This window comes from Grammomys surdaster, unplaced genomic scaffold (genome assembly GCF_004785775.1).
Source record: "Grammomys surdaster isolate TR1022 unplaced genomic scaffold, NIH_TR_1.0 205, whole genome shotgun sequence".
NCBI classification, from domain to species: Eukaryota; Metazoa; Chordata; class Mammalia; order Rodentia; family Muridae; genus Grammomys; species Grammomys surdaster.
Window position 1 is genome coordinate 5,505,869 of NW_021604650.1, and position 26,059 is coordinate 5,531,927.

General features: G+C 50.3%; 2 protein-coding genes and 1 pseudogene across 5 annotated transcripts in view; 1 reads left to right on the forward strand and 2 right to left on the reverse strand.

Annotated features, from left to right (window-relative positions):
* The window catches only part of Cttn (cortactin), a 35,615-nt gene extending 29,038 nt beyond the window's left edge, over window positions 1–6,577 (forward strand). For both annotated transcript variants that reach the window (XM_028771068.1, XM_028771069.1), the window contains 4 exons: window positions 1,213–1,302; window positions 2,363–2,528; window positions 4,272–4,343; window positions 5,173–6,577. In XM_028771068.1, the coding sequence (XP_028626901.1) occupies window positions 1,213–1,302; window positions 2,363–2,528; window positions 4,272–4,343; window positions 5,173–5,309 (465 nt within the window). In that variant the 3' untranslated portion in view covers window positions 5,310–6,577. The remainder of the gene's footprint in view (window positions 1–1,212; window positions 1,303–2,362; window positions 2,529–4,271; window positions 4,344–5,172) is intronic.
* Window positions 6,578–10,302: 3,725 nt separating this feature from the next.
* LOC114624306 lies at window positions 10,303–10,717 on the reverse strand (annotated as a pseudogene). The gene has a single exon (XR_003711906.1). The product of XR_003711906.1 is annotated as a 40S ribosomal protein S27-like pseudogene (transcript).
* Window positions 10,718–19,737: 9,020 nt separating this feature from the next.
* The window catches only part of Shank2 (SH3 and multiple ankyrin repeat domains 2), a 432,981-nt gene continuing 426,659 nt past the window's right edge, over window positions 19,738–26,059 (reverse strand). For both annotated transcript variants that reach the window (XM_028771108.1, XM_028771107.1), the window contains one exon: window positions 19,738–23,616. In XM_028771108.1, coding sequence (XP_028626941.1) covers window positions 23,046–23,616 — 571 coding nt within the window. In that variant the 3' untranslated portion in view covers window positions 19,738–23,045. The remainder of the gene's footprint in view (window positions 23,617–26,059) is intronic.

Sequence of the window (26,059 nt, forward strand, 5' to 3'; positions counted from 1 at the left end):
ACAGGGTTTCTCTGTATAGCCCTGGCTGTCCTGGAACTCACTCTGTAGACCAGGCTGGCCTCGAACTCAGAAATCCGCCTGCCTCTGCCTCCCAAGTGCTGGGATTAAAGGCGTGCGCCACCACCGCCCGGCTCCACCCCATTTCTTATATCATCTTTTCCTATCAGTTTTGAGCTGACGAGACTAGACCTGACCCCCTTGTGCTTCAGGTTCTAGTGTGACATTAAACCTACATTTGACAGTGAGGGCTCTTCTCAGCACCCAACTGGGTATAGGGAGGGCCAGGGCAAGCCTTACAGCCTATTGTCACAAATGGACTAACTCAACAGCCAGGCCTCCTTATTGTGTTAGACACTTGAACCACCCAGATCTGTCTTGCCCTCAGATGCACAGGAACACCAGTGCCTGGGGTGTTTCACCTTTGGTGATTCCCACAGCTGTTTTAGTGGCATAGGACAGACAGCTCTTTGGATGCAAAGACTGTGCTAGAGTCTTTACGGTGTTTCTCTCAAGAGCACACAGTGTAACTATTGTTCCCCCTACATAGAAGAGTAGAGAGAGGGTGTGAAGTGAATAGGTGAAGTTAAGTCCCGTCTCTGGGGCCTGACTGCAACCTTGAACATCTCCTATGGGGACATGCAGATCTTAATAAGTTTCCCATGCTACTGTCTGAGCTTGCTCCCCAAGTAGTTAGAACACCCCATACTTGATACCACAGCCCTGAAGACCAGGGATCCTGAGGGATGTTGCCCAGCTCTGGCCCACTCACTGCCTCTTTTCTGTCTTCTGTTGCAGTCCTGGGGACCAGGATTTTGCCTGGGGATATTCTACGGAGGTCAGCCCTCAGGGGTCATGTCTGCCCAATGTGCAGAAAATATCTACCCGCTCAAAGGTCCCTGAAACTCTTGGCCCACAGTAGCTTTGGGTCAGAGCCCCAAGATGGGAAATAAGCTGAGGGCCAGATGGAGTGGCTGCTTGATGCCACCTCTGTACCTCTGCCCAGTGTCCCTGTCCACTGCACATCTAAGTGCATCTTCCCACCTTGTGACACAGGAGTACCACAGGCCGAGTCCTTGAGAAGGCATGGCTGTGTGATCAGTGCTTTCTACTCTCCCAGCAGGCTTTCCACCTGGGTGCCACCCCCTTACAAAGCTGCAGATTTGACTTTCAGGCTATCTGGGTAACCATGCGTTTGCTGTCCTTCTGTCTTAGGAGCAAGCCAGAGCCAAGAAGCAGACGCCCCCTGCATCCCCTAGTCCTCAGCCAGCTGAAGACAGACCACCCTCCAGCCCCATCTATGAGGTGGGTAGTCACATGGCTAGTTGGCTGCCCTAGACTCTTTCAGACTCCTGACACCCTCCTCTTCTGTATACTTGGAGCAAGGTGCACACTCCCTCCCACCTCAGGTTGGCTGTTCTCACCTTTGGGCAGCCCAAAGCACCACGGCCTTCCTCTCCGTGTGGCTTCTGGGAGGTAAGTAAATGCTACATGCTCAGTATGTTGGTTGTCCTGCCCGTGCTCCCTCTGGAATGAACCCTTCCTTGGCCCTGAGACAGTATTCTTCCTTAGCCTCCTGTTCTCTGGTCCTCGTGGCCCCCTCACATGAAGCTTTGGGGAGTCCTAGCCTCATCCCTGCCTCGAGTCTCCCATACTCTGCCTGGACTCAGGGATCCCTCACTGAACTAAGCCCCTCTGCCCACAGACACATCCCAGGAACCCCAGCCAGTCCTCGTGTACTGCCCTTCCATTAGCTAGGTAACATTGCTCGTGGGTTCTAGTGTGCATATGGACCATGACTGGGGCTTAGGCGACCATGACCTATTCACCACCAGGATTCACCTCTTTGAACACCTTTGTTACTTACCCTGCCTGGCAGTCAGCCTTCCCCTGCAAGACTTCAGTGGATATGGCCTTGTAGCAAGTGGCCCAACCAACAGAGGCATGCTACATAGTGATACCTCCTGTTAGGCCAGGTGCTGGAACACTGGCTCTTTGTTGAAGCTGGGGACAGGGACAGGTCTTGTGTCTATCAGATCATCTGGGAACAGGTGCCAAGAGAAGTACCTGAGATTCTTTAGTGGCAAGATGGGACAGGGTCCAGTGTCCAGCCACCACAACAGAAACGCTGTTAGCATTGCAGTAGGCTCTGTCTGCCGCTGTCTTGCCACATGGGACAGCTCCTGGGCCTGAGTGATCTTCTTGAACTGTGGCAGCTTGCTCTGCCTGCCTACCCCAACGGGAAGCTTCTGTCCCCTCTCCCTGTATATGAAGCCCCCATTTTTGCCTTATGTCTGACCACTTGCGAGTGGGGCTCTTCTGTCTGTGGTAGTTGTGTGAGAGATGCCTGTATGTCTCTCCCCAGGATGCAGCTCCATTCAAAGCTGAGCCGAGCTACCGAGGTAGCGAGCCTGAGCCTGAGTACAGCACTGAGGCTGCAGGCATTCCTGAGGCTAGCAGCCAGCAAGGCCTAGCCTACACGTCAGAGCCTGTCTACGAGAGCACAGAGGTTCCTGGCCACTACCAAGCAGGTACTGGATCTGACTCTAGCCATGCCCAGGGAAAGGAGGGTTCCTGAGATGTCTTTCCCTTCAGTGTGCTCCTCAGAGAGGGTTGGCCTGCTGTCTGATTGCCCAGGAATGTGAGTTCTGGGTCACCCCTTGGATTGGGGGTGTTTAGATGCAGTAGTGCATCCTATCCTGGAGTCCTGGGAAGGGCCCTTCTGTGCTGCGTGAATGGTTAAGGCTATAGTGGGGATCTGCTGGCCTGGTGAGTCCTCCCTTGGAGGGCTCTGCCTATTGCCCAACCACATCAAAGGCCACATCCCCGTGCTCTGCACATGCACCAGTGCCTCAGCAGACAGTGAGGCTACATGTTTACTTGGAGAATGAGGTTCTAATAAGACACCAGACCAGGCGAGTTCTTCATCCCCCTGTAGCAGTGTGGGGCTGGGTGCCGAGCACTTCAGCTGCTCTTAGCCTGAAAGGCCCAGGGCAGCCTTTGATTCCAAACCTCTATTGCTCTGGCATTCTTCCTCTCGGGTTTGTGACATCAGACATTTTGGCTTTTTGGGTTTTTTGTTTTGTTTTTGTTTTTTTGTTGTTGTTGTTTTGTTTTGCTTTCAGTCTCTGTCTTAGTCACTGTTCTATTACTGTGAAAAGGCACTGTGACCAAGGCATTTCTTATAAGGCATTTAATTGGAGCTTGCTTACAGTTTCAGAGGCTTGGTCCATTATCATCATGTCAGGAGCATGGCGGCAGCAGGCGTAGTGGCATGGTGCTGAAAAAGTAGTTGAGAGTTATGTCCTGATCCTAAGGCAGGTGTGGAGGGGCAATGCTGGGACCTAGCTTGGGCTTTTGAAACCTCAAAGCCCACCCTCAGTGACATACTTCCTCCAGCAAGGCTGCACCTCCTAATCCTTCTAATCCTTTCAAATAGTCCCACTCCCTGGTAACTAAGCATGCAGGCATATGGGGTAGTTCTTATTCAAACCACCACAGCCTCATTCAGTCTGTAGCCCAGGCTGGCCCACTTGTTACTTGTCCATGTGGCCATACTTCTCTGTATGTGTCAGAGTTGGTGTCTAAGCTCTTCTCTTGAAAGCCAAGACCTTCACAGTCAGGTTTTCTACTGATGTGATGAAACACAATGACCAAAGCAGTTGGGGAAGGAAGGTTTTATTCAGCTTATACGTCCACATCACTGTCCATTCCTGAAGGAAGTCAGGACAGGAACTCAAATAGGGCAGGAATGTGGAGGCAGGAGCTGATGCAGAGGCCGTGGAGAGGGGAGGAGTGCTGCGTACTGACTTGACCAGCCCGCTGTCTTATGGAACCCAGCATCGCTAGCCCAGGGAGGGCACCATCACCCTCATGGGTTGAGCCTGCCCCATCAATCACTAAATAAGAAAATGCCTGATGAGTCGTTTTTGTTGTTGTTGTTTTCTTTTTTTTTTTTTTTTTTCCCTTTTTCCTCCATGGATATAGGGTTTCTCTGTGTAGCTCTGGCTGTCCTAAAAAAATTCACTCTGTAGATGAGGCTGGCCTCAAACTCAGAGATCCACCTGACTCTGCCTCCTAATAAAGGCATGCACCACCAGCACCCAGCTAAGTCCTTTTGTTTTTAGGAGGTATCTGGTCTCTCCATCCCAATACCTGCCACACAGGAACCCAGCTGATGTGAAGAGCTCTCTCTTTTAGCAAGTTTCCCATCAGTCCTTGGGCAGTATGTTTGCGGATCCTGGCCGTTGCTCAGCAGTTCTGCTTTCTTACAGAGGATGACACCTACGATGGGTATGAGAGTGACCTGGGCATCACAGCCATCGCCCTGTATGACTACCAGGCTGGTAAGGCACTGAGCGTGGCCTTTGGGCACAGATGTTTCTCCCCAGGGTGAAGTTCACAGCCACTCCCCCAAGACCAGTTCTGGGAAGGAATACAGGCTATTTTATGCTTGGTTTTGAACCAGGGTCTGTTACCCAGTCTGACCTTGAACTCCCAGGCTTAAATGATCATGCCTCAATTTTCCCAATGGCTGACACTTTAGGTGGACTTTACTGTGCCTTGAAGTAACTTTGCAGGGGTTACCTGGGATGACACCAGGGATGCTGTGTCTGTGCCCCCGCCATGTTTCTCATCTTCTGAGTCCTTGGGGATCTAGAGCTGCAGAGCCCCCTCAGTCACAGACCCACTGTGTGGGCCGGGGACAGGGTTCCATGGGAACATACCCCACTCTCCAGTGAAGATGCCACACACGGGAGGACTTAGAACCAGTGTGGCCCCTCTGTCACGTCAGCACGTCCATTCCTCCTGACTTAGTTTCTTATTATTTGAGCACTGTTTTATAGGGTGCATAGCTGGGACTCTCTCAAATCCTCAGGCCCCAAGGCTCAGATGGAGAGAGGGGTCCGCTAGTCCCTTCTCTTTCTGAACAGAGACCTGGCATGTATTTCCTGTACACACATGGGTTCTGTGACTTTTGGGCCATCACCTCATGTCTTTCTAGAGTCTAGATTTTCATGTCTAACCTTAGCAGCCCTCTCCGTTGCCCTCCTTGTCAAGTGTCTGTGAGGGCCCTCTCCACACCCCTCTCCCTTGCCGGGTGGGTGTCTTAGTCTCAGTCTCCATGGTCACATGACGATTCCATCTGAGTCTCTTTCTGCTCTCCCTTCCTAGCTGGCGACGATGAGATTTCCTTTGACCCTGATGACATCATCACCAACATAGAAATGATTGACGACGGCTGGTGGCGTGGGGTGTGCAAGGGCAGATATGGGCTCTTCCCAGCCAACTATGTGGAGCTGCGGCAGTAGGGTGGCCACCCAGAGCCTACCAGCACCAGCACAGGGTTCACACTACAGAGTATCTGCGTGTGTTTAAGTTGGTTTCTGCTTCCGTTCTGTTTTTGTTCTTTTTCTGAAGGTGGGAAGGGGAATATACATATTGCCTTTATATTTACTACGTCTGCTGATGCTTCGGGGCATGTCCTGCCACAGAGTTTGCTAATGTCTGATGATCATGTTCACAGAGAACATGGGTGATTACTCAGCCGTCCCAGGTGGGTTGGTTTTTTTTTTTTTTTTTGCCAAGCTGACTGGTATGTAGCCACTTCAGGGGTTGTGCTTCTCCTGAGGTTGGTGGTACATGTGGCCTTGTGCCCACCTCCCCCACACCATGGCAGTCGGGTTCCCAGGATGGAGACCGTGTTCCTGGAGTGGCCACTCAGTGAGGAGGCTCTCTGGGGTCCAGTGTTGGGAAGAAGAGGAAAGGGGACCAAAGGAAAGTGAGGTCCTGGAATGTTGACACTGCGAGGGAAGTCGTATCTGTCAGTCCTGCCCACTTAGTCCAGGACCCAAGCTTCCCTCATTCCTTCTCCTGATCTCTGCTCATCTCCGTGCCTCCCCTGACACCCCAGTCCTGGTTGATCCCTTTTTCCTGCCTCGCCCTGCAGTGTCACTTCTCTATCTGCATTCGAGGCCTATAGCACACAGTACATCTCAGAGATGCGCTGGCAGCTTATGCTGGGCTTGGCCTGCAACACGGGGGTCTTGGGGAGGGGGTCTTGGGCCTGCTCGTGACCCCTGAGCAGCCTGCAGTGTGCTGTGTACCCAGCCACTTGGCTGGCCAGGCAGATAGATACCTTCTCCCTGCAGGCTTCCTGAAGCATGCTCTCTATGGGGAGCTGTGTTCTTTTTGCCAAATATGTTCAATTATAGTCAGCTGATAGATTGATGTGGCTGAACACGGGACTGAGTGAACTGATACTCCCACCTGGGTGCCTCCCCAGCTTTCTTGAGCAACTGTCCCTACGATGCTTTCAAGTGTCTGAGACACCAGGAGGCTGGGCCACACTGGTTATGCACAGTCGGGCGAACAGCATGTCCTTGTAGACGAGTCCCCACCTCTGGGACACATGAGGATTGATGCCCATTTTCTCCCTGTGTGCTTTCCTGCAGAATCCTTGCCTTTCCGTTGTTAGGTCGGGTTTTCTATATGAATTATCATCTGGAATTCTGTAGCACACCTCATAGGTATGGAATTTTTTTAAATTAAATATTCAGAATAAACTTTTTTTGATCCATTTGCTGTGTGGTCTCCTGTAGTGCTTGGGCTCCATGTTTTGCTTTGAAGGTAGCTGCATTTTGGGTGAGTTCTGAGGGGCCTAGCTCAGGTGTCCTTTATCAAGGCTGCACTGTCCCTTGCCAGGGTGGCTTAGCAGCCCCAGCCCTTGAAGGGCCCCGGGATCTGAGCAGGGAGATGGCTCAGTTGGTAAAGTGTTTGGTGTATGTCTTTGGTTTTGTTGCTGTGACAAAGCACCCTTATTAAAACAGCTGTAGGTAACAAGGGTTTACTTAGCCACACACGCTCCATCATGGTGGAAAAGATACTGCAGCACAGAAACAGCTGGTCATGTCACATCCATGGTCAGTCCTGCCCACAGTTAAGATGGTTCCCACATCAGTTCTGCCCACAGTTAAGATGGTTCCTACATCAGTTAACATAATCAAGATAAGCCCCCACAGGCATGCCCAGAGGCCTACATTCCCGGTGAGTCAAGGACAGTGCTTCTCAACCTTCCTAATGCTGGCCCCCTTTGGTACACTTCCTCAGGTGGTGGTGACACACAACCATAAACTTATTTTCACTGTGTCTTTGTAACTGTAATACTGTTCCTGTTGCGAATCATAATGTAACATAATCTGTTTTCCAACAGTCTCAAGCAACCCCTGTTTGACCCACAGCTTGAGAACCACTGGTCTAGATCCTGTCACACCGGAAAACACCATCATAAGTGAGCTCAGTGTCCAGTCATAGTGACACATGCCTTTACTCCCAGCACTTGGGAGGCAGAGGATCTTCTGATTCAAGGCCAGCCTGGTCTACATAATGAGCTCCAGGACAGCCAGGGCTATACAGAGAAGCCTTGTCTCAAGAAATCAAAAACCAAACAAACCAAAAAGCCTGGTGCCGAAAGGTGTGCTACATCCTTTAGTCTCAGACAGGTTAATCTCTGAATTCCAGGCCAGACTTGAGTACACATTAAGAGTATGACTTGAAAACAACAACAAAATGACCGGTGCAGGGGTTGAAGGGGAGGATTGGGAGAGCTGGACAGATGTCTCAATGGTTAAGACCTTGCATTGTTCTTGAAGAGGACCTGAGTTCAGTTCCCATCACCCATGTTGGGACACACCTGTAACCTCAGCTCCAGGGGATCCTATGCCTCTAGGTCTCTGAACTGGTCATTGTGGACACCTGCACACTCATGGGCATACCTACATATAAACCCACATGCACACACATAATTTTTAAAAAGCCAGGTGCACTGGATTTGTCTATAATCCCAGCTCTGGGGAGGTGGAGATCGGAGGATCCCTGGGGCTCGCTGGCCAGCCAACTTAGTCTGGTGTGCTACATATCTTACTGACAGATCTTGTCTCATGAAACAAAATGGCCAGCTACTGAGGAAGGAACAATATCTGAGGTTAGTCTGTGACCTCTAAGCATGTGACACACACATGCGCGTGAGAGAGAGAAGAGAGAGGTTGAGAGAGAGAGAGAGGAGAGAGAGAGTTCTGAATTAGCCTCTAGATGAATCCTGATGGTTGTAGTCATATGTATGTTGTTTTAGGGTACTATTCAGCAGTGAAGAAGGCAACAATGGCCCTGGACAGAGACTGGTAGCTGAAGGAAGGCCTGGCTCCTGAACCTGCCTGGGCCAACCAGGGGTAGCAGAGAAGCAGCAAGCAGAGAAGGGGTAACCAAACCATTGGTACTTGCCCATTGGCAGAGCTGGACACTGCTGTTGACAGCCTGCTCTGTGGTTCTCAGTGGCAGACAGGCTGTTCCTCAGGCAACCCCCAGGCAGATGTGCAGAACAAGGCGGGTCTGGGATGTCAGTGCAAGCTGTTCTTGCTACCCCTGATAGTGCCTCCACACTGGCATTTATTTACAGAGCTGTACGGTGCTCATGATGGGGACAAGCCCAGAGACCCAGTTGTTAGCTGTGGCTGCTTCCTTTCTCAAGTCTTGACACACTGCTGGTCCTGTAGAGTCAGGAGTCTCCAATACCAGGATCCCAGGCCTGATGTGCTTCCGATCTCTCTGCAGCTTGGCTGTGATCTCATCCATGGGGATGCCCAGGTATATACTTACTTGGCTTTGTTCCTCAGCAAGACTTTCACTCCCAGTCTGTCCCTGGAGGGCTGGTTCCAGTTCAGGAATGCAGTCATTCTATAGTTAGAGTACCAGAAAGGTGGCCCCTGCTGCCATGGCTCGCCCTTTGTCCTGCTCCACCTGGCCCCTTACCTGCTGATGAGGGTGGTTTCTGTGGGCCACCTGGCCTGTCCATGGGAACCTGATTCCCTCCTGTAGTGCCTGCTTCTGCTGTACCAATGTGACCCTCCAATCGAACGTCCCTTCAGTGACCCCTGAGTATGGCACTTCATGCCCCAGCGGTTCAGAGCACACTACTGTCCAGGAATTCGCCCACATACTCCACAAATTCCTCAGGCCAAAGGCGGCTGGTGGGTGCACCCTGCCTTGCCTCCAGGTCCTAAGTAGAATTTTGCCAGTGTGGCTTGCAGGATCTAAACCTGAGGGTCACAATCCCCTCCCACTGCAGGGCCCTCACCCCTCTGTTACAGCAGAGAACTTTCTGGCCTTGAGGTTTCAGCCACTTTAGGGACTCAAGGTGGCTTTCACATGATTGGAAGGTGGGCAGAGATAGGGTGACAGAAACATAATGATGTGACCACTGCCGATCCCCTCTGCCTATGAGTGGGGCAGGGACAGAGGCTCAGTAGGAACAGGACATCGTATGTAGGTCTGTTCCTGGTCTTGAGCCAGTATGCATGCTTCCCATCGTACTGGCTTCCCTCTTAAGTGGGCTTAGGGATGCGGCTTGGCATTTCACAGGCACTGAGTGTGAGTTTTACCAGGACTGGAACAAAAGTAATTCACCAGCCACCTGAAGGTCAGGTGCACCCTCTAGCTCCCTTTGGCCTGAGGAATTTGTGGAGTGTGGGGGCGAATTCCTGGACAGTAGTATGCTCTGAGCCACTGGGGCATGAAGGTGGCGACTCAGTTCTGTTGAATAACTGGGGCCATCAAGGGAAGGGCAGTGGCTTCTAGGGAGTTCTGGGCCACTGGTAAGCTCTGTTGTGCAGAGACTGGAAACAGCTGTGTCTGGGTAGTGTCTGATATCTTCCATGCTAAGGTCAGAAAATGAGGTGGCCTGTTAGGTCTTGGTTCTGCCATTGCCAACTCCAGTTTCCATGTGACCACCACAAAGAAGAGGGGGCTCTGAAAGGAGGGCAGAGGTTCTGGGAGTGGGCTGGGGTGTGGATGGCAGCTTTCCTGGGGCTCTAGTGACAGGTCACCCACTGAGTTCTGAACAGCTCCAACTTCCTTAGTAGAAAAAAAGGGGTACATATGGCCCCCTGTCTCTAATCAGGTGCTCACAAACATCGTCTGACCCCCTGGAGGGTGAAATCTTCGTGTGCATATGCCAGCCTAAGGTCTGAGGAGGATTTGAACACATAAGTTCAAGACCAGCCTGGATGGCAGAGTGAGGCCAGGCTCAAAAACAAGAGCTACTAAAGCTCCTGGATAGGCCCTGGGGATAAGATATCCCAGTGTGTTTAATAATGTTTACCTGTCTCTCCTGAGCACTAGATGTCCAAGCTTCCCCTCCCCTCCCCCCTTCCCTTTTCCCTCTTGCTCCAGCCCCAAGGTTTTTAAAATTTTATTTATTTTGTCCATAATTAAAACTTTATTGAAAAACTGACACCAAAATAAAAGATTATTGTTGTAGACTTAATAAAATCAAACAATAATTACATTGTCTTGGTAGAGTAACTGAAGTTGATAAGGCCTTCTGTGAAAAACACAAATTCAGGAACTTGTATAGATGAGTAGTGTTGCTTTCTTCTAAATGAACAGCCTTCTGTGAGCCTGGCTTTCCCTCCTGTGGGCTGGCACAACACAGTTGAGCAACTCCCACAAAGAACCACTGTCTGTGCATGGCTGAAAACTGTAGTAATTTTGTAGCAACCTGGACATTTCACATCCATGAAGTAAGAATTTGGGCTCTGAACCAGCCGTTTCTTCTTATGTTTTTTCTTTTCCTCTTCCAAGGAAGGGTGTAATAGATCTCTAGCCAGAGGCATGGTGACAGCTCTGCAAGTGTGGCCGCTCCAGATCTCTGAGACGAGGTGCTTGCTTTTCAAAAATTTATTTATTATAGGTAAGTACACTGTAGTTGTCTTCAGACACCCCATAAGAGGGCATCAGATCTCATTACAGATGGTTGTGAGCCACCATGTGGTTTTTGGGAGTTGAACTAATGACTTCTGGAAGAGCAGTCAGTGCTCTTAACCGCTGAACCATCTCTCCAGCCCCTTTCCCTTGTTTTTAATCTATCTTCCTTCCATCCATCCCTCTTTCTCTCTGTCCCCTGCTCCACTTGCTTGTTTGCTTGTGCTTAGCTGGATTTCTCCACTCTTACAAAGTTCAGGAACCCCTTCCTAGGGAATGGTCCTGCCCACAGTGGACTGGCTCTTCTCCCATCAGTTAACTCAATAGATCCCTATAGACATGTCCATAGTTCAATCCAATGTAGACAATGCCTCACCAGCACTATTCCCAGGTAGTTCTAAGTTGGGTCTGTAGGGTAAAAAGTTGAAATCACTTTTGGGTTTGAAAATTCACCAAACCCACCAATCCATGAGCCAGAAAGCCCATCAATCCCTGCACTCTCCACTGGCTGGAAATTCCACCAATTCTCACCTTGGAAATATCTACCCTGATAAAACTCTGTGTCCAAGATACCCTATGTAAGCCTGACTCGTGCTCAGTTCTCTGCTGCTTCTCTCCATATCAGAGGCAGCCACCCTTCTGTGTCTTGCCCAATAAATCTCTTGTTTGAGGTTTGTTGTGTGGTGTACTTTGTGGTATTCCTTGGCTCTTGACTGTCAGGTTACCTTTCCCCTCGGAGCTGTAACATTTACAGGATCATGTTGACAGTTAAATCTAACCATCACATCCCATCCCTTGTCAACTGGACACACGAACACATCACTTCAAACTGTAACCTTCAATCTGTTGTCCCCAGGTCTCATGTTGATCTCAAAATGTAAGATACAGTCAAATTTAAAATTAAAAAAACACACACACACACACACACATATACACACACACACACACACAAAGTTTTAAAAGATCCCAACACTTTAAGAGTCCAAAGTCTTTTAAGTGAGATCTTCTATAAAATTTAAAACAATTTACATATTTCCATCACATAAACAGAGAGAGCAGACATTCTTATTCCAAAAGGGAAGGACAGGAAAAAGCCAGATCGAACTGACCCTTTGGGTGGTATAGCTATACATGTCCTGTAACCCTGACAAACTATATTTTGGATGACAAATGTCCCTAACAGGTTCAGGTTTTTGGACACTTGGTTCCCAGTTGGTGGTGCTGTTTGGGGGATGTTTGGGTGGTGCAGCCCTGTTGGAGGAACTGTGTCACTGGCAGTTGGCCTTGAGGTTATAAAGCCTCACTCATGTTTCAGGTCCACTCTCTGCTTTGTGCTTGTGTTGAAGACATGACCTCAGCTGTCTGCTCCAGCCACTAGGCCTACTGCCTGTGGACCTGCCTCCTGCCATGATGAACCCACCTGTTAAATGATCTGTATATGCTTGGTCCAGGGAGTGGCAGTATTAGAAGGTGTAGCCCTGTTGGAGTAGGTGTGGCCTTGTTGGAGTAGGTGTGGCCTTGTTGGAGTAGGTGTGTGGGGGGCAGTGAGCTGTGAAGGCTGGAAAGCCTGGTAGAAGAGTCCTAGAAGCCCCGGCACCCTGGCCTCTGGGCTGCTGGGATGGGAGGCGCTTCGGACCTTCCCAGCCATCTGGCTCTCTCAGCTTCAAGCTCTCCACAGTCCCTCCCACAGAGAGGTCCATGGTCAGTGATCACATAGGAGTAGCACCTTCATGAAGATGAGGCATTCCCAAGCTCTCAGACCAAGCCAATAGGGGTTACCTGCTGCCACCCCAAAACTGTATATATTGGCCAAGCTCAAAAGTAAAGGTGTGTGAGATTCTTCCCTGTGCCTGAGAGCTTTTGTTGCGGTCCCTCCCCTCTTCACCGGCCAGCCTGCACACTTCAAAGAGCTGCAACACTTCTCCCTTCTCCCCTGCCACTGCTGAGGCGCTGAGATGTGGTTGGTGGCAGGGCAGCAGTGGACTCTCTCTGTCTTCTCCCCACCCATCCCGGGCTACCCACGGACAGAGGAAGCAAGGCAGCCGCCAATCGAACCCTGTCCTCAGCCTGGCCAGAGATCCTTGTGGGACCCATCTGTAAGCAGACCCACAGGTGTGTACTGTGGGCGTGGGCTTTGAGACCCTCATCCTATCTGTCTGGAAGCCAGTATCTCCTAGCAGCCTTCAGATGAAGATACAGAACTCTCAGCTCCTCCTGCACCATGCCTGCCTGGATGCTGCCATGCTCCTTGATGATAGTAGACTGATCCTCTGAATCTGTAAGCCAGCCCCAATTAAATGTTATTTTTATAAGAGTTGTCTTGGTCATGGTGTCTGTTCACAGCAGACTAAGACACCACCCTTCTAGATCTGTAAGCCAAAACCAGCCATTCCTTCTATAAGTTGCTTTGATTATGGTGCTTCATCACAGCAATAGAAAAGGAACTAAGACAAAACCCATTCGTTTCACCAAGCTGGACTTGGCTCATTTGTCCTGTCTGTGCTTTCCATGTCTGTGGTGAGGATGCTCTTTCATTTCTCCCTAGGAAGGCAATGCATCATGGGAAAGGGTCATGTCCTCATCAGATGATGCTGAAACAGTACATTCTGGTGGCCCTGAATGCTGGGACTATACTCTACCCACTGGCCTATAGCTCCAGCTTGTGGGGTAATCTACTTTGCACAGGTACAATTCGTTAGGTGTCTCTTCTGGTCCTCTAACCTTAAGACACAGTAGGCAACATCTCCATCCTGGACCCCTTTCCTGCTGGGTCAGCATCTAGCATGGAGGACAGTGGCCATATATCTCTCTTCTTCATGATCCCTCCTTACACAGAGGCAGTGCCTTTCTCGGCAGATATCTCAGTCTTAGTTCCATGTCCTGTCACCCAATCACACAGTCCTGCCCTGTCTGAATCTTTTCACTGGTCACAATATATTCTCAAGTCTGTCAGCTGCTCAGGGCCTTCTCTGTATTCATGTGGCAGACTCAATTCATGAAGAAGGCATGCCATTCTGTGTGGTGACACAGAGGAGGACAGTCACCCCGCCCCTCACCCCCAGACACTTCACCTTGTGAAGCATCAGCCTTAGCTGCATATCATTCACAGCTGGGGACATGCAGCCATGTCCGCCCTCAGCTTTGCTTCAGTCGCATCTCATCACCCAGGGCACACACAGTGCCCATGTGCCTTCAGGGTGCATCTCTGTTTTGTTGTTTTGTCCCTGTGTAAGCACCAACTGTTGCATCAACTTTCCTGGGAGATGTGAATGAGTGTCTACTCACCCTAGATAGTGTGGAAAATAAATGATGTCCTGAGTGAATGTGTATTATTATCATGAGCATAGGCACGTCAGGGACCTCAATGCCTCAGACCTGTCGGAATGGTAAGACCTTTCCTGGGCCAGGCTCGGGAATAGCAAAGCAACATCCTGTGTGTGGATATTGACAATGTGTGTGGAAATTCTATCAACCATAGCGTCCTCCTCCTGGATGACCTGACAGTGTCATGCTGTATACAGTTAACATGCTGTTTTCCAGCTATTGCTGGTTTGTCTCCTTCAGAGGGTATGACCCACCCAATCAATCCTAACATTTCTCTCTCTCTCTCTCTCTCTCTCTCTCTCTCTCTCTCTCTCTCTCTTTCTCCTTCCATCCCTCCTTCCTTCCCTCTGTCCCTCCCCTCTCTTGCTCTCTCTCTCTCTGTGTCTGTGTGTGTCTGTGTGTCTGTATGTGTGTCTGTGTGTGCGAAGGTCAATCCCAAAGCCACGCAGGCCATAGAAAGCAAGATGGACCAATAACAGATCAAAGAAATGATCCACTCAAACTCAGCTTGGTAAGCCAGTGGTTTTTAACTGGGATTCCTGATAGGAACCCGAAGAAGGAGTTACTAGCAGCGTGTGGGTGAGGAGACAGTTGCAGGGGCATGGGCTGGGGGTCACTTGCAGAATCGAGGGTGACTCTCAGGGAACAGTGGCCTTCAGTTGGTTATGTTGTTGAACTGCTGAAGTAGCATCACTCTTCAGGATCCTTTAACTGCTAATACATCCAGGGGTGTAGGGCAGGGTGCCATGTACTCCTTTAAAGCCTCCTGGGGTGCCCATGAGGCATGAGCCACACATCCCTTTTGTGGACAAACATCATGGATCACATCTGGGACCTAGAGGCGGTGCACAGATCCAGCCTGAACTGGTTTTGGATGAATGCACAGCAAACTGTGTCCTCAGAGTGAACTTTTAGGGGAAACCCCCTAGTTCCCATCTTATGTCTGTGTGTAATTGATGAGCACACGTGAAAGCCAGATGCATCATGGGAAGGGAAATGAACAGAGAAGAAGACTTACATAACCCAAACTTGTCAATCAAAATGGAAACCAGCCAGGTGTGGTGATTGATGCAAGCCTTTGGTCCTTGTACTCGGAGGCAAGGCCAATGGATCTCTATAAGTTCGAGGCCAGCCTGATCTATACAGCAAATTCCAGGACAGCCAGGGGTACACAGAGAAATCCTGCCTTGAATCCCTCGCCCCCAAAATAAAAACAAATGGAAAACTACCCATACCCCACATCTAGCAGCCACTTCCTCCCTTTTGATCCAGAAGAAAGTCCAGCCATGACTAGGGCCCCTACACCCTCTTGTAAGCACCCTCAGTGCTTATTTGCTGTACAGAACTTTGCTTCTGAATAAAGCCCCTGCTCTCTCATTTGTTTGTGCTTCTTCAATTCTTTGAACAAGACACCAAGAATCTGGAAACACTGTTCAGATAGTGACCATTGGGGACACAATCTGTTGGAAGTCCCTAGTAGGTGACCACAACCACTCTTGACAGAAACAGCCATGACATGGCCAGAAAGCATTGTTCAAGACAAGACACCTGCCTCATCTCCATGAGGAGTCAGGGATACTGTAGCCATGAAAACAGGCTCAGGGTCAGAAGTGAAGAAAACAGCCAGGACCAAGGGCTGTAGGACAGATGCCGTTGGGGTGGAAAGACGAAGCAATCTGTGGGTCCATCTTCTATGTCCCAGTGTGCATCTAATCTAATGAGGGGATGACCCTCAAACCCAGCATGACGAGTGAGCCCAGCATCACTAACTGTTCTGGTTTCCTGGTTCCCAGAATGTACCTCATGTCAGATGTTCCTGAGCCTGCTTTCCTGCACATGGCTGAGGATCGGCAGGGCAACCGTCTCCACGTGCTTGCTGCAACCAAACCAGGCTTGTCTCTCATGCTCTCAGCTTCTGTGGTCCTCCCTCCCCTTAATGGAGAGGAGCAGCCACATGATTCAGTGAGCACCCCTCTCCCCGACAAGGCTAGTTCAGGGGGAGGGCAGACAGCTGGTGTAGAGGATGGAAGGCTTCAAGTCATGGGTTCCCTCCGAGCTGCTGCATTCCTGGTTCTCTAATGGGGTCTCTGCAGTCATAGCTCACAGATTCTTGCTTGAAAGTGGAACTGCTTTGAGCTGGCTCAGATGGTGTGCTCCACAGCCAGGGAGGTCTGCTGCTGTCTTGTTCTGGCATCCTTCCTGGCTTCGAGGCAGTAAGTCTGTGCTTATAGTTGGTCCTGTCCTTCTGGCTCTGACCTCCATCACACCTGTGATCTGGAAGGAGCAGAAAGGCAAAAGCCCTCTTCTCAGCAGGAGAAGAAGCTGTGGGAGAAAAGCCACTGTGGTGGACCAGCACCCAGGTCACTGTGGGCACCAGAGCTAGCTGTGACTTACAGGCCATACAGAAAAATATGCACGGTAAACTCGACCAGAGACTGCAGGTCAGGTAGTTCCCAGCTGTGAGTGACAGTTGTGTGTGCCCACGTCGAGGACTGGACCTTTGGAAATCCTGTCCACATGGCATCTACATGGCTGAGCATCTATAAAAGGGTTATCTGCTTGGCGACAGGTCTCAGGAAACACTAAAGTCAGTGGTACACATGACCAAGTGCTCTTTTCTTTTAGGTCCTCTATTTGAAGGTCAGGTTCCCTATGTATGGTGATCTTGATCACAGGTAAAGAAGTTAGGGTGGTCTGTTTCTGATTCCAGCCTCCTTCTCTTCTCTAGAAGCTGGTGTGGGCTGTGGTCCTGGGCAGTACTGAGCTTCCAGAATCCCCAAATTGAACTAATGACTTGAGAAGGAGAAGGGGAGAGGTCATGCCCCTTGCATCAGGTGTGGATTCTGCCCAAGTGGCCTATTCCTAGGGCACCTGTGGCTTCTCCCCTCCACGTGAACCTGGCTAGGGAGGTTGCACAGTAAACTGGACCTCTCCTTTCCATGACTTGGGCAGGACTTGCCTCCACACTGAGACTGTGAAGTGCCCTGGAGTAGGGCTGTGCCTCATAGCTGGTACACATTCCTGGAGGGCACCCTGCTGTGCCCAGGATGGACTCCACTTGTGCTAATGCCCTGTACAGTGTGTTCATTACCCTCCCTTAGTCCTGGGGCAGACAGCACAATTTTATAACAGTTCTGGGCAGTATTGGGGTGGCTTGATTTCCTTTTCTTTTCTTTTTTTTTTTTTTTGGTTTTTTGAGACAGGGTTTCTCTGTGTAGTTCTGGCTGTCCTGGAACTTACTCTGTAGACCAGGCTGGCCTCGAACTCAGAAATCCGCCTGCCTCTGCCTCCCAAGTGCTGGGATTAAGTGGCTTGATTTCCATGAGCAGCCAAGAGAGAGGGTGGGTGCTGAGTAAACTCCAGGCTGTGTCCTAGTTGTATCCCTAGGATGCCTGGGCATCTCACCCAGTGCTTGTGGGCAGTATTCAGTCTCACCTTTGGACTCTTGATCCTAGGGCACATGCCCTGTGTAGACACAATGCTAACACCAGAAAGCAGGCACTCCTCTCTGCCTTCTATGATTCAGCTTCTGGGATTATTGGGATTTACTCTGCCTAAGACTCTGTGACCCATGTGTCCACAGCCTGCTGGCAGTAGTATGTCTTGTGACAGTCTCGGGGCTGAGGCACTCCTTGCACCTTTAAGGTGTGTGTGTGAGACCGTATCACTCTATGGCATTCCAGTGTGCCTAGCGTGATGTCTACCTTATGTCTGTCATCAGTAGGCTGAGGAGACACGGTATATGGTGACATCACTCCCCTCTCTGGTTGAGTTCCTCGAGGCTCACTATAATTGTGATTAGTCTAGACCCAGGGACAGAATGCTTGCTCCCAGAGTATGTCCACCACACTAAGGATGGGGGCCACTCAGGGAAATCTGATATCTCGAATTTCTAGAAATGGCTGACAGTGTCTGCTCTCAGTCACTAGAATGCAAATATTTTGTGTATTTTTAGCAAAACATCAAATGGAGACCACTGCTGACCTCAGTAAGCAGTACTGGCCGGTGCCACCAGGGGGCACTATAACACAAGCGCTGCCCACCCAGGACGCCATCAGAAATGACACCCCCCCCATGAAAATTCTCTAAAATATGTTTGCATTTAAATGAAAATACTGGACGTGATGTAGCAGAGAGCATTTTTAATGGAAAATTAGTTGATAACACAATTCTGTTTCAATGTTCTCTCTATTTTATTTTATTTTATTTTTTTAAAGCATAACCGACTGTGTGTGTTCCACAGTCTTCTGCTGAGAAGGGCCCTGCACAGTGGCTACCTCCTCTCAGCACTCAGTTCTCCAGTCGGGCTTTGTTTCTTTAGGTTGTGCATTGATATGGGCTTCCGGTTCAGAAGACAAGGCACTAGAACTATTTTTTAAAATCAGCTACATTACACATTGATCCCCTTATCAAATGTACAGTTACAGTATGGTAGTATGCAGATTAGTTCCAAACACCCAAGGCACACACTTTGTTTGTTTTTAAATCAATTGTTCTATTCAGAATTTATTTGAAGGCTCATATTAAAGTTTCGGATTGGCTGTGGACAGAGTTCTGGTAGAAGCCGCAACACCGGCTGCAGTGATTTTCAAATACAAACCAGCAGAGACTGTGAGCAGCAGACCCACGTCCCAGAGTGCAGGAAGAAACAGCATCATCAGGATGGGAGGGACTTGCAGGGTGGAGCCAGGGGGCTGCTAGAATCTGGGGCAGGGCACAGGACACTGCCAGATTCTACCCAAAGCAGTCAGTCTGAATGCCAGTGTCTATGTGACCCCTCTATCCAGGATGTTCCCACCCAGGGCCTCTACAAGCAGAGGCATGGTCCAGACCCCTAGGGAGCAAATGCCTCAAATACAGTCCAAGTACAGAGAAGGTCGGCCGGTAGGTGTCCCCTGATGGATGCCCAATTTACCAAGGGGTCTGGAAAAAGCTGTCAGACAGTAAAGCTGGGGGAGCTGATGGTCTAGAAGAATCTGCTGGAGGAGCACAGGGAACAAAGGATAAAGATGGGGACACAGTGGCTGCTGCTTGGATGTAGGTGTGCCCAAGGAAAGACCCCATTGGGGAAGAACTCAGGAGGCCAGAGAGGTTCAGTGCTTTTCAGATATACTTCCAGGAGCGCACGGATGGCCCTAAGCTCCTGGTCCAGCTGCTTGCCAAAGACCCAGCTTCTGTCTGTCTGTCCTGGCCTTAGTCCACTGCTGTTTGTAGAAGTATCACTTGCTTAGCCAGAGAAGCCACTCAGTCGTCTGCCCCAATGGCTCCTGGCCAGACAACAACCCTCATTGCTGTGAGGATACCCCTCCTCCTGGGAAAGAGGGAGGTGAGCCTGGGTCAGTCTCTGGAGTGCCTCTGTGCTCACCCCTGAAACAGAAGGGACAGCCAGGCCTGGGACTCATGCTCACAGGAGTGGTCACACAAGCCCATTTTTGACATTTTGCACAATTCTGAAATAATATACAAGGTTTCCATTTAGACAACGGGGGCACTTGAGGAAACGGGCCTGAGGTGAAACGGCTGAAGGGAAGATGCCATCCTGTCACCGTGCCCAGGTAAAGCCAGCTGAAGTGTGCAAAACATCCTATTTCCGATGGCAAGCTTGACTGCTCTGGGGGAGTCAGCTCCACCTTCCCCTTTGTAATCAGAACCACAACCTTATTGCAAGAGTATATTTATTTTTTTTTACAGTAATTTTGGTTGCCATACAAGAGATTGAAGGATTTGGGGGGAAAGTGCAAAGTACAGGAACTTTCTCTCTTGCTCTCTCTCCCTCTCTCTCCCTCTTTCTCTCTCTCCTAAATAAATAAAGTCTAAAAAGAAAAAGAGCACAAAATTAACAGCAACAAAGATAATGTGGTATGTGTTGTTACACACAAACTATAGTGTGAAACATGGTAGTATTTAAAACCCAAAATTGCTAATGGGAGAAAAAAAATCAATATTGGTGGCCCCCCTACCTGCACACACACAGAAAGTCATTGCCAGGTCAGCTGGGTAATGTTTGCTTGTTCAATAACTCAGGAAAAAAAAAACCTCACCATTTTATTAACTAAAGTATCACAAATAATTCTTATGTAAAGTTTCAGCACGTCAGCAGTCACATTGAGTTTTTAATTGTATGAATTAAATCTAAAATGCGCACGGACACCCCAGAGTAGGGATCCTGGTGGGTATACACAATTTACAGCTTGAGAGATTTTGGTTTTGTATACACAATATTACAGAAACTAGGCATGTAAATTTATGCAGTTATTTAAATTACAGTATATAACAAAAGTTGATCTTAAAACCTGGAATAGTGGTCACATGGTCCTTATGAGCAGTTTAACATCTGATTCACCACTGAAGAGGGTCCTGGGGTAGGGCCTGGTCCTGACATGTTCCGAGTTGGGGGGAACAACGGGCGGCAATTTCAATGAGAGACTATTGCTTTCTGCGCAAAATCAACTGTCAGAGACAGAGACCCAGTATCTAGGCAAATGTGTGTTGGTGTGATGGGGGGTCAGTTCTGATAGGTCCAGCTGTGTTTCTGTGACCAGACACTGCAAAGCAAAGCTGGCCTATCAGCTCCCAAGGCTGGTAGTCAGCTTACTTCTGCTTGGAGGCATGTGGCTTGAAGTCTAAGGAAGGCAATCGCAGCCTGTCACCTGCTGCCTAAGTTCAGCGCGTCCCAAGCCACCAGGTCTCTCCTGCCTAGCATCTGTCTGGCACTGAGCACAGAGGTAATGCCAACCAGAGGCAAAGGGAAGGAGCCTAGCGCTATGGCACACTGAGGGGACTTCGAAGAACCACCCATTGGAAGACAAATTAATGGCGGGGCCACATTTTCACACTCTCTGAATTCTTCAATGGCTACCCGAAGTGTCGGGACTCAAATATCTCTGGAGTGTTACTTACTCTCCTTGCTGTGGGTAATGCTGGGACCCAGAGCAAGGCGCTCAACAGACACCTGGTACCAGTGGATTGGATGATTCAGAAGTTTGACCTGCAAAGGGTTTTGGGGACAGAATAAGATTCAAAGCCCTGGTCTCCATATCAAGGGTTGTGGTGCATGTGTGAGGGTGTGTGTGTGTGTATCCAAGTATGCATGTATGTGCATTGTTATTGAACAAACTGGGGAGTCATGGATTACAATCCTTTTGAAGAAATAATTGCCCTTCAATGATGAAACTGGGGCAAAAGCTGAAAAATAACTTGATGTCACAGGTTCTGATGTGTCCATGGAAGGATAATTTTTAAAAGGTTGCTTGTATAATTGTCCCAAGGAAATGGTATTGTTAAACCACAACCCCTCTTTAGCTTTCCAGCACTAGGTGGCACAGAGGCTGCTCAGTAGACCAGCCACTTTTTTTTTCTTAAAATATTGTGCTTATGAACTATCTGTACACATATTTAAACTTGCAGTAAAGAAAGATTTTTTTAAATTGCTAAATTTTATGTGTTCGTTGTAGCGCTGTTCCAGGCCTCGTCAGACACGTAGTTGTGAGCATAAGTGAAGGAAAAAAAGGAAAAAAATGTTTTATAATTAGAGATGGGCTGGGCTAGTTCTGAAATGATAAAACCGGCACCTGACATTCACGTCTCCTCTGAGTTCGGGGGAGAGGGGGTTGCGGGAGCTTAGCTGGCTGCGTGGTGGCTGTGTGCAGTCGGTGACCTCCCTGGGACATTAGAGGTATTGTTTTGGGAGGGAGAGATCTGGGGGCAAGAAGGGTGGCTGGGCCTGAGGTGAGGCTTGGTCCAGGATACTCCCCACCTTCCTTTCCATGCACACCTAAACTTCGCCACAGCCTGTGCCCCACTATGTGTTCTCCACCAGGTCCTGACCACGGGCTTCTCTGAGACCCAGATGTTAAGACAAGCTGGTGGGATCCCCACTATCTGAGAGAAGGGAGAAAGGCCCCTGAGTTCCACCTTTCTTGGCTTCTGAGAGCCAAAAGGCTGCCTCAGCAGGATGCTCACCTGTGGCCTGGTGCGGATGAAGGCCATGGCATTCCATCCGTTACCAGGGAGGACAACAGCTCCCCTACAGCAGCCATGCTTACCACAAGTCTTGGGTCTTCTTGTCCTTGTAAAAGTAGATGCTCACCTGTTCTGACTGCTGTGGCACTATGCAGACATCCAATTAGAGTAAATTTCAAGAGCCCCCACCTCTCCCTCCTGGGCAGATGCTCTGAGCAGACACCTGTCCTAGCCCTGGAGGAGGTTGTGTGCTCGGACAGCCACACATTGGCTGGCTCTACTGCCAGGCCTCCCTCCTCCTCAGGATCGTGACTTTGTGCTTTGACTAACTCCGTGTGACTTCAGTTTGGCCACCTTGGAATTATGCTAATCGGTTTGCAGAAATAAAGAAAGCAAGTAAAGCAAGCTGGGCACGATCCTGTCCACACAGCCACCACTGCCAAGGACCTTGGGGCCAAACAAGCTCAGATGCACGTCACAGGAGTCGGACAAAGAGGTGGATGGGACGGTGTTTCTCTACAGTCTGGCTCAGGCAGGGCTCCACCTGGAACTGCTCACTGAGAGCCAAGCACAGGGGAGGGACAGAGCCAATGAGCCCACCCAGAGGCCAAAGGCCTGAAGAAAGGCTGTGTTCTGGGGCTTAGGAGTGAGAGTTGCTCAGAAGGCAGAGGAGGGAGGCCTCAGGAGGTATCTGGAGTACACTGGTATCTACCACAGGAGGAGAGGGTCCCACATGCCATCTATGGCAGCCTCTGAGACCAGGACAGAAACCCCCTTACTGTCCCTTTGGACAGAAGCCACCCAAGAAATCTGCACAGAGAGCTGGTTTGAGGCCCTGGTTTGGCCACACCAAGGGACACCCACAGCACTTCTTTGGGTACCCAGAGACAAACCCACAGAGCGGGGATTGGTGCTGTCAGCCTCTGCTTGGCCACCACACATTTCAACATAAGCCCATCTCTACTTATAAGAAAGGAGTCTGTGAAGGCCCAGGGCAGCCACCCTTATCTGTCCAGCAGCTGTTTCAAAGCCCTTTCTATGTTCATCCTATGCCCAACTCGAGTCACCCCAAGATCTATCAAGTCTTCCTTCTGGAGGTTTGGCAGGTGGCTGCCGTCAATCTCATTGTCCATGAACGTCTCCTTGTGTTCACCCAAGTTCAGACTTTCCAGCCAGTCTGCCACGTCTGGTTTCGTCCACAGGTGGACAGGCTTAGTTGTAAAAGGCTTATTTGAGATTGGCTGTTGCAATATTGAAGGAGATGGTGACCTGCTGCGTCCTGCTGGGTTCAAGCCAAAGAGGTCCCCTGCAGGGGACTGGCTTGGAAGGCTAAAGACATCTGAGAGTGTGGGGGAGGGAGAGGCTGCGGCAGCAGACGGAGGGGTGGGCAGAATCTCTTTGCTCAATTCCGTTGGTGAAACCACAGGGCTTGGGGCACGTCTCGGTCCTGAGGTCCTGCTTTCATAGTCAGGGGGCCGGCTCTGCAGGGTGATGGGCTGGGAGGTGCCGGGGCGGACAGTGAAGGTGACCGTCGTGCTCCGTGTACCTGAGACAGTGCTCATGACCTCCGGACTTCTGAAACAGCAACGACAGAGAAGAACATCACTTCCGGGTCACTGAGGATCATGGGATGGAAATGGGAGGCACCCACACCACAGCAGAGGGTCTGCACTGGCAGTGATACAGACTGCCATGCCAGTCAGAGGAGTGGGTGGAGCAGGAGGCATCACAGCACAGCAAGCCAGCCACTCACCTGGGCCAGGCTGAGAGGAGCCTGGAGAGACCCCCTGTGCAGGCCAGAATGAGCCTAGGCCCTCTGCAACAACATACACCTTCCAGGGGGCTCCTTTTCTCAGCAGCCTGCCAGGGCTCTGTTTAGGGTTAAATTTCTTAGGTTTTGGAAGCTCAGCACACAGAGCATCCAGGTTGCTAGTGTGTCCCAGGCTAAGTTCTGCAGGGGGCCTCTTCTTAGGGAACCCTGCCTGCTACTGACTGAATCCTTTGACAACAGGCCTCAAGGTATACTCCCTGCATGCAGAGACTTGCTGGCAGGGCGATCTGTCCCTATTACCATAGGAGACAGAAGCCCCCTTTTCTAGTGGTGGCCACAGGTGCCCTTCCTGCTACATTTGGGTAGGTGAAATCCTCAGAATAGGGAGGGGCAGGCTCAACTCTCACAGAGCCTACCTCCTCAGGCCCGCTGTGGGTGGGTGACTTGTTTTGGGAGGAGGTCCTCCTGAGTGCTGAGGATGTTCTTGTTCTCAGCTATCTATCTGGAAGTGGTCATTTTATGAGATGCATTCTCTGACCCATGTTGGTCAGGGCCCCCGGAAGACTTTCTGGCCACACACCTAGTAAGGCGAGGCCTCCTTCCAAACACTGTTTCTTGCTCTATTGCCAAGCTGCAGTCAGCATCAGGTTAAAGAAAGTAGGTGTGTCTCTTGACCTGGGCTCACCTGTGTGAATGTGGACACACCCCACCCCACTGATTTCTGGGAAGGTCCATCCTGCCACAGGTGCAACCTAGACTGAAGTGGCTCAGAGTTTAACCCATGTCTTCATGTTCTGAATAAACTGGTCAGAATTGAGACCTCCCCGGTCCACCTCAAACTGTCAGGGTAGGGATTCTGGGTGTGGTGTCATGGGGCCTGATGATGGTGTTAGTACACTGAACTTTGGGACCCCTTACTTAGTCCCCTTGCAGGACATACAGATGCTAGCAGACTAGGACCTCCTCAGAGCTTAAGTGAGGGGAGAGAGTCTGAGGTGACATATAGTTGGTTGTCCCTAGGCCTTACTCTGCCTCTTCCTTTTCCTGGGGTGCTGTTTGTTTTCTTTGCCTGCTGTGTGTCTGGGTAAAGCCATTAGCAGGTTACCTCTCTGTTCTATGGAATAGCCCTACTAGGGCTAGCAGTGATCACTGCAAACACTAGACATTGCAGGGGAGAAAGGAGGTGTAGGTTCAGTGGGTTAGGACTCTGCTGTGTATGGGAGCATCGGATCTGTGGCAGTGGCTTCTGGGAACTGTAGCTACATGTGAGACCCAGAGTGCTTCCCCACCAAGGTTTGCTCAGAGAGCCTGTCCCTGCTGTGTGCAGGTCATCTTAGCAGGCCTGAGGCAGCCCATGGGGCTTTGCAGCTTTCAGGGGAATTTTAAAGATGCAGTTTTAGGTAGTCATGGAGAAGTGGGCCAGGGACATGTTAAAGGTCGGCGAACCTGCCATGTCCCCTCTGATTTTCAGGTTGTAGGGTGAGCCGCTCCCAGTTCAGCCTGAATAAGCATTGCAGTCACCCAGAGGCTCTTTGCAACTGGGGAGGAGGCACATTTTTAGCACGTGGTACTTCCCTATACAGAAGTGGGGCTACTTTCAGACTACCTTAGGGAGGATGGGGAGGCAATGGGTACTCTATAGGAGCTCCTGGGTGACAGTGAGGCACTGAAGAGTTGGAGGGGGCTGTGAAGTTCTGTGCCCAGCGCTGGCCTGACCCTTGGTTTAGAGCCATGTGGTTGGCACACTAGTCCCCTGAGGGCCAGCAGATACCCAGGCACTATTCCAAAGGGTCTCTAAGCCAGCACCCTGGGCTGGGCTGGCCTTCTGTTTAGGACAGATTCAGCAGGCAGCTGAATCTGGGAGGCAGAGGTAGGAGCAGAGACAGTGACACACGGGGAACACACGAGTCTCGACAGACCGCACTTACTTCTGCTCAGCATGACCCTCTTCTGCAAACAGCGCCATGGGAGCAAATGGAAACGACACAGGGAACGGTTGAGACGACACTGCAGAACTGACTGGAAAGCAAGGAGAGGCAGCAGCCTCCTCACGGGTGGAACATGGCAGGTTGAACCCTGGCTGAAAGTTGTACCTCAGAACCCTCCTGGCAGGCAGCCCAGTGGCTTGGGACAGGCACTCACATGAGCCAGGGAACCTACACTTTGCTTTCTCTGGTGTGTCCTGAGGCACTGAGGAAGAAAAGAAGGATCTCTGACAAGTGGCTCACAGCTAATTCCCTCACTTGA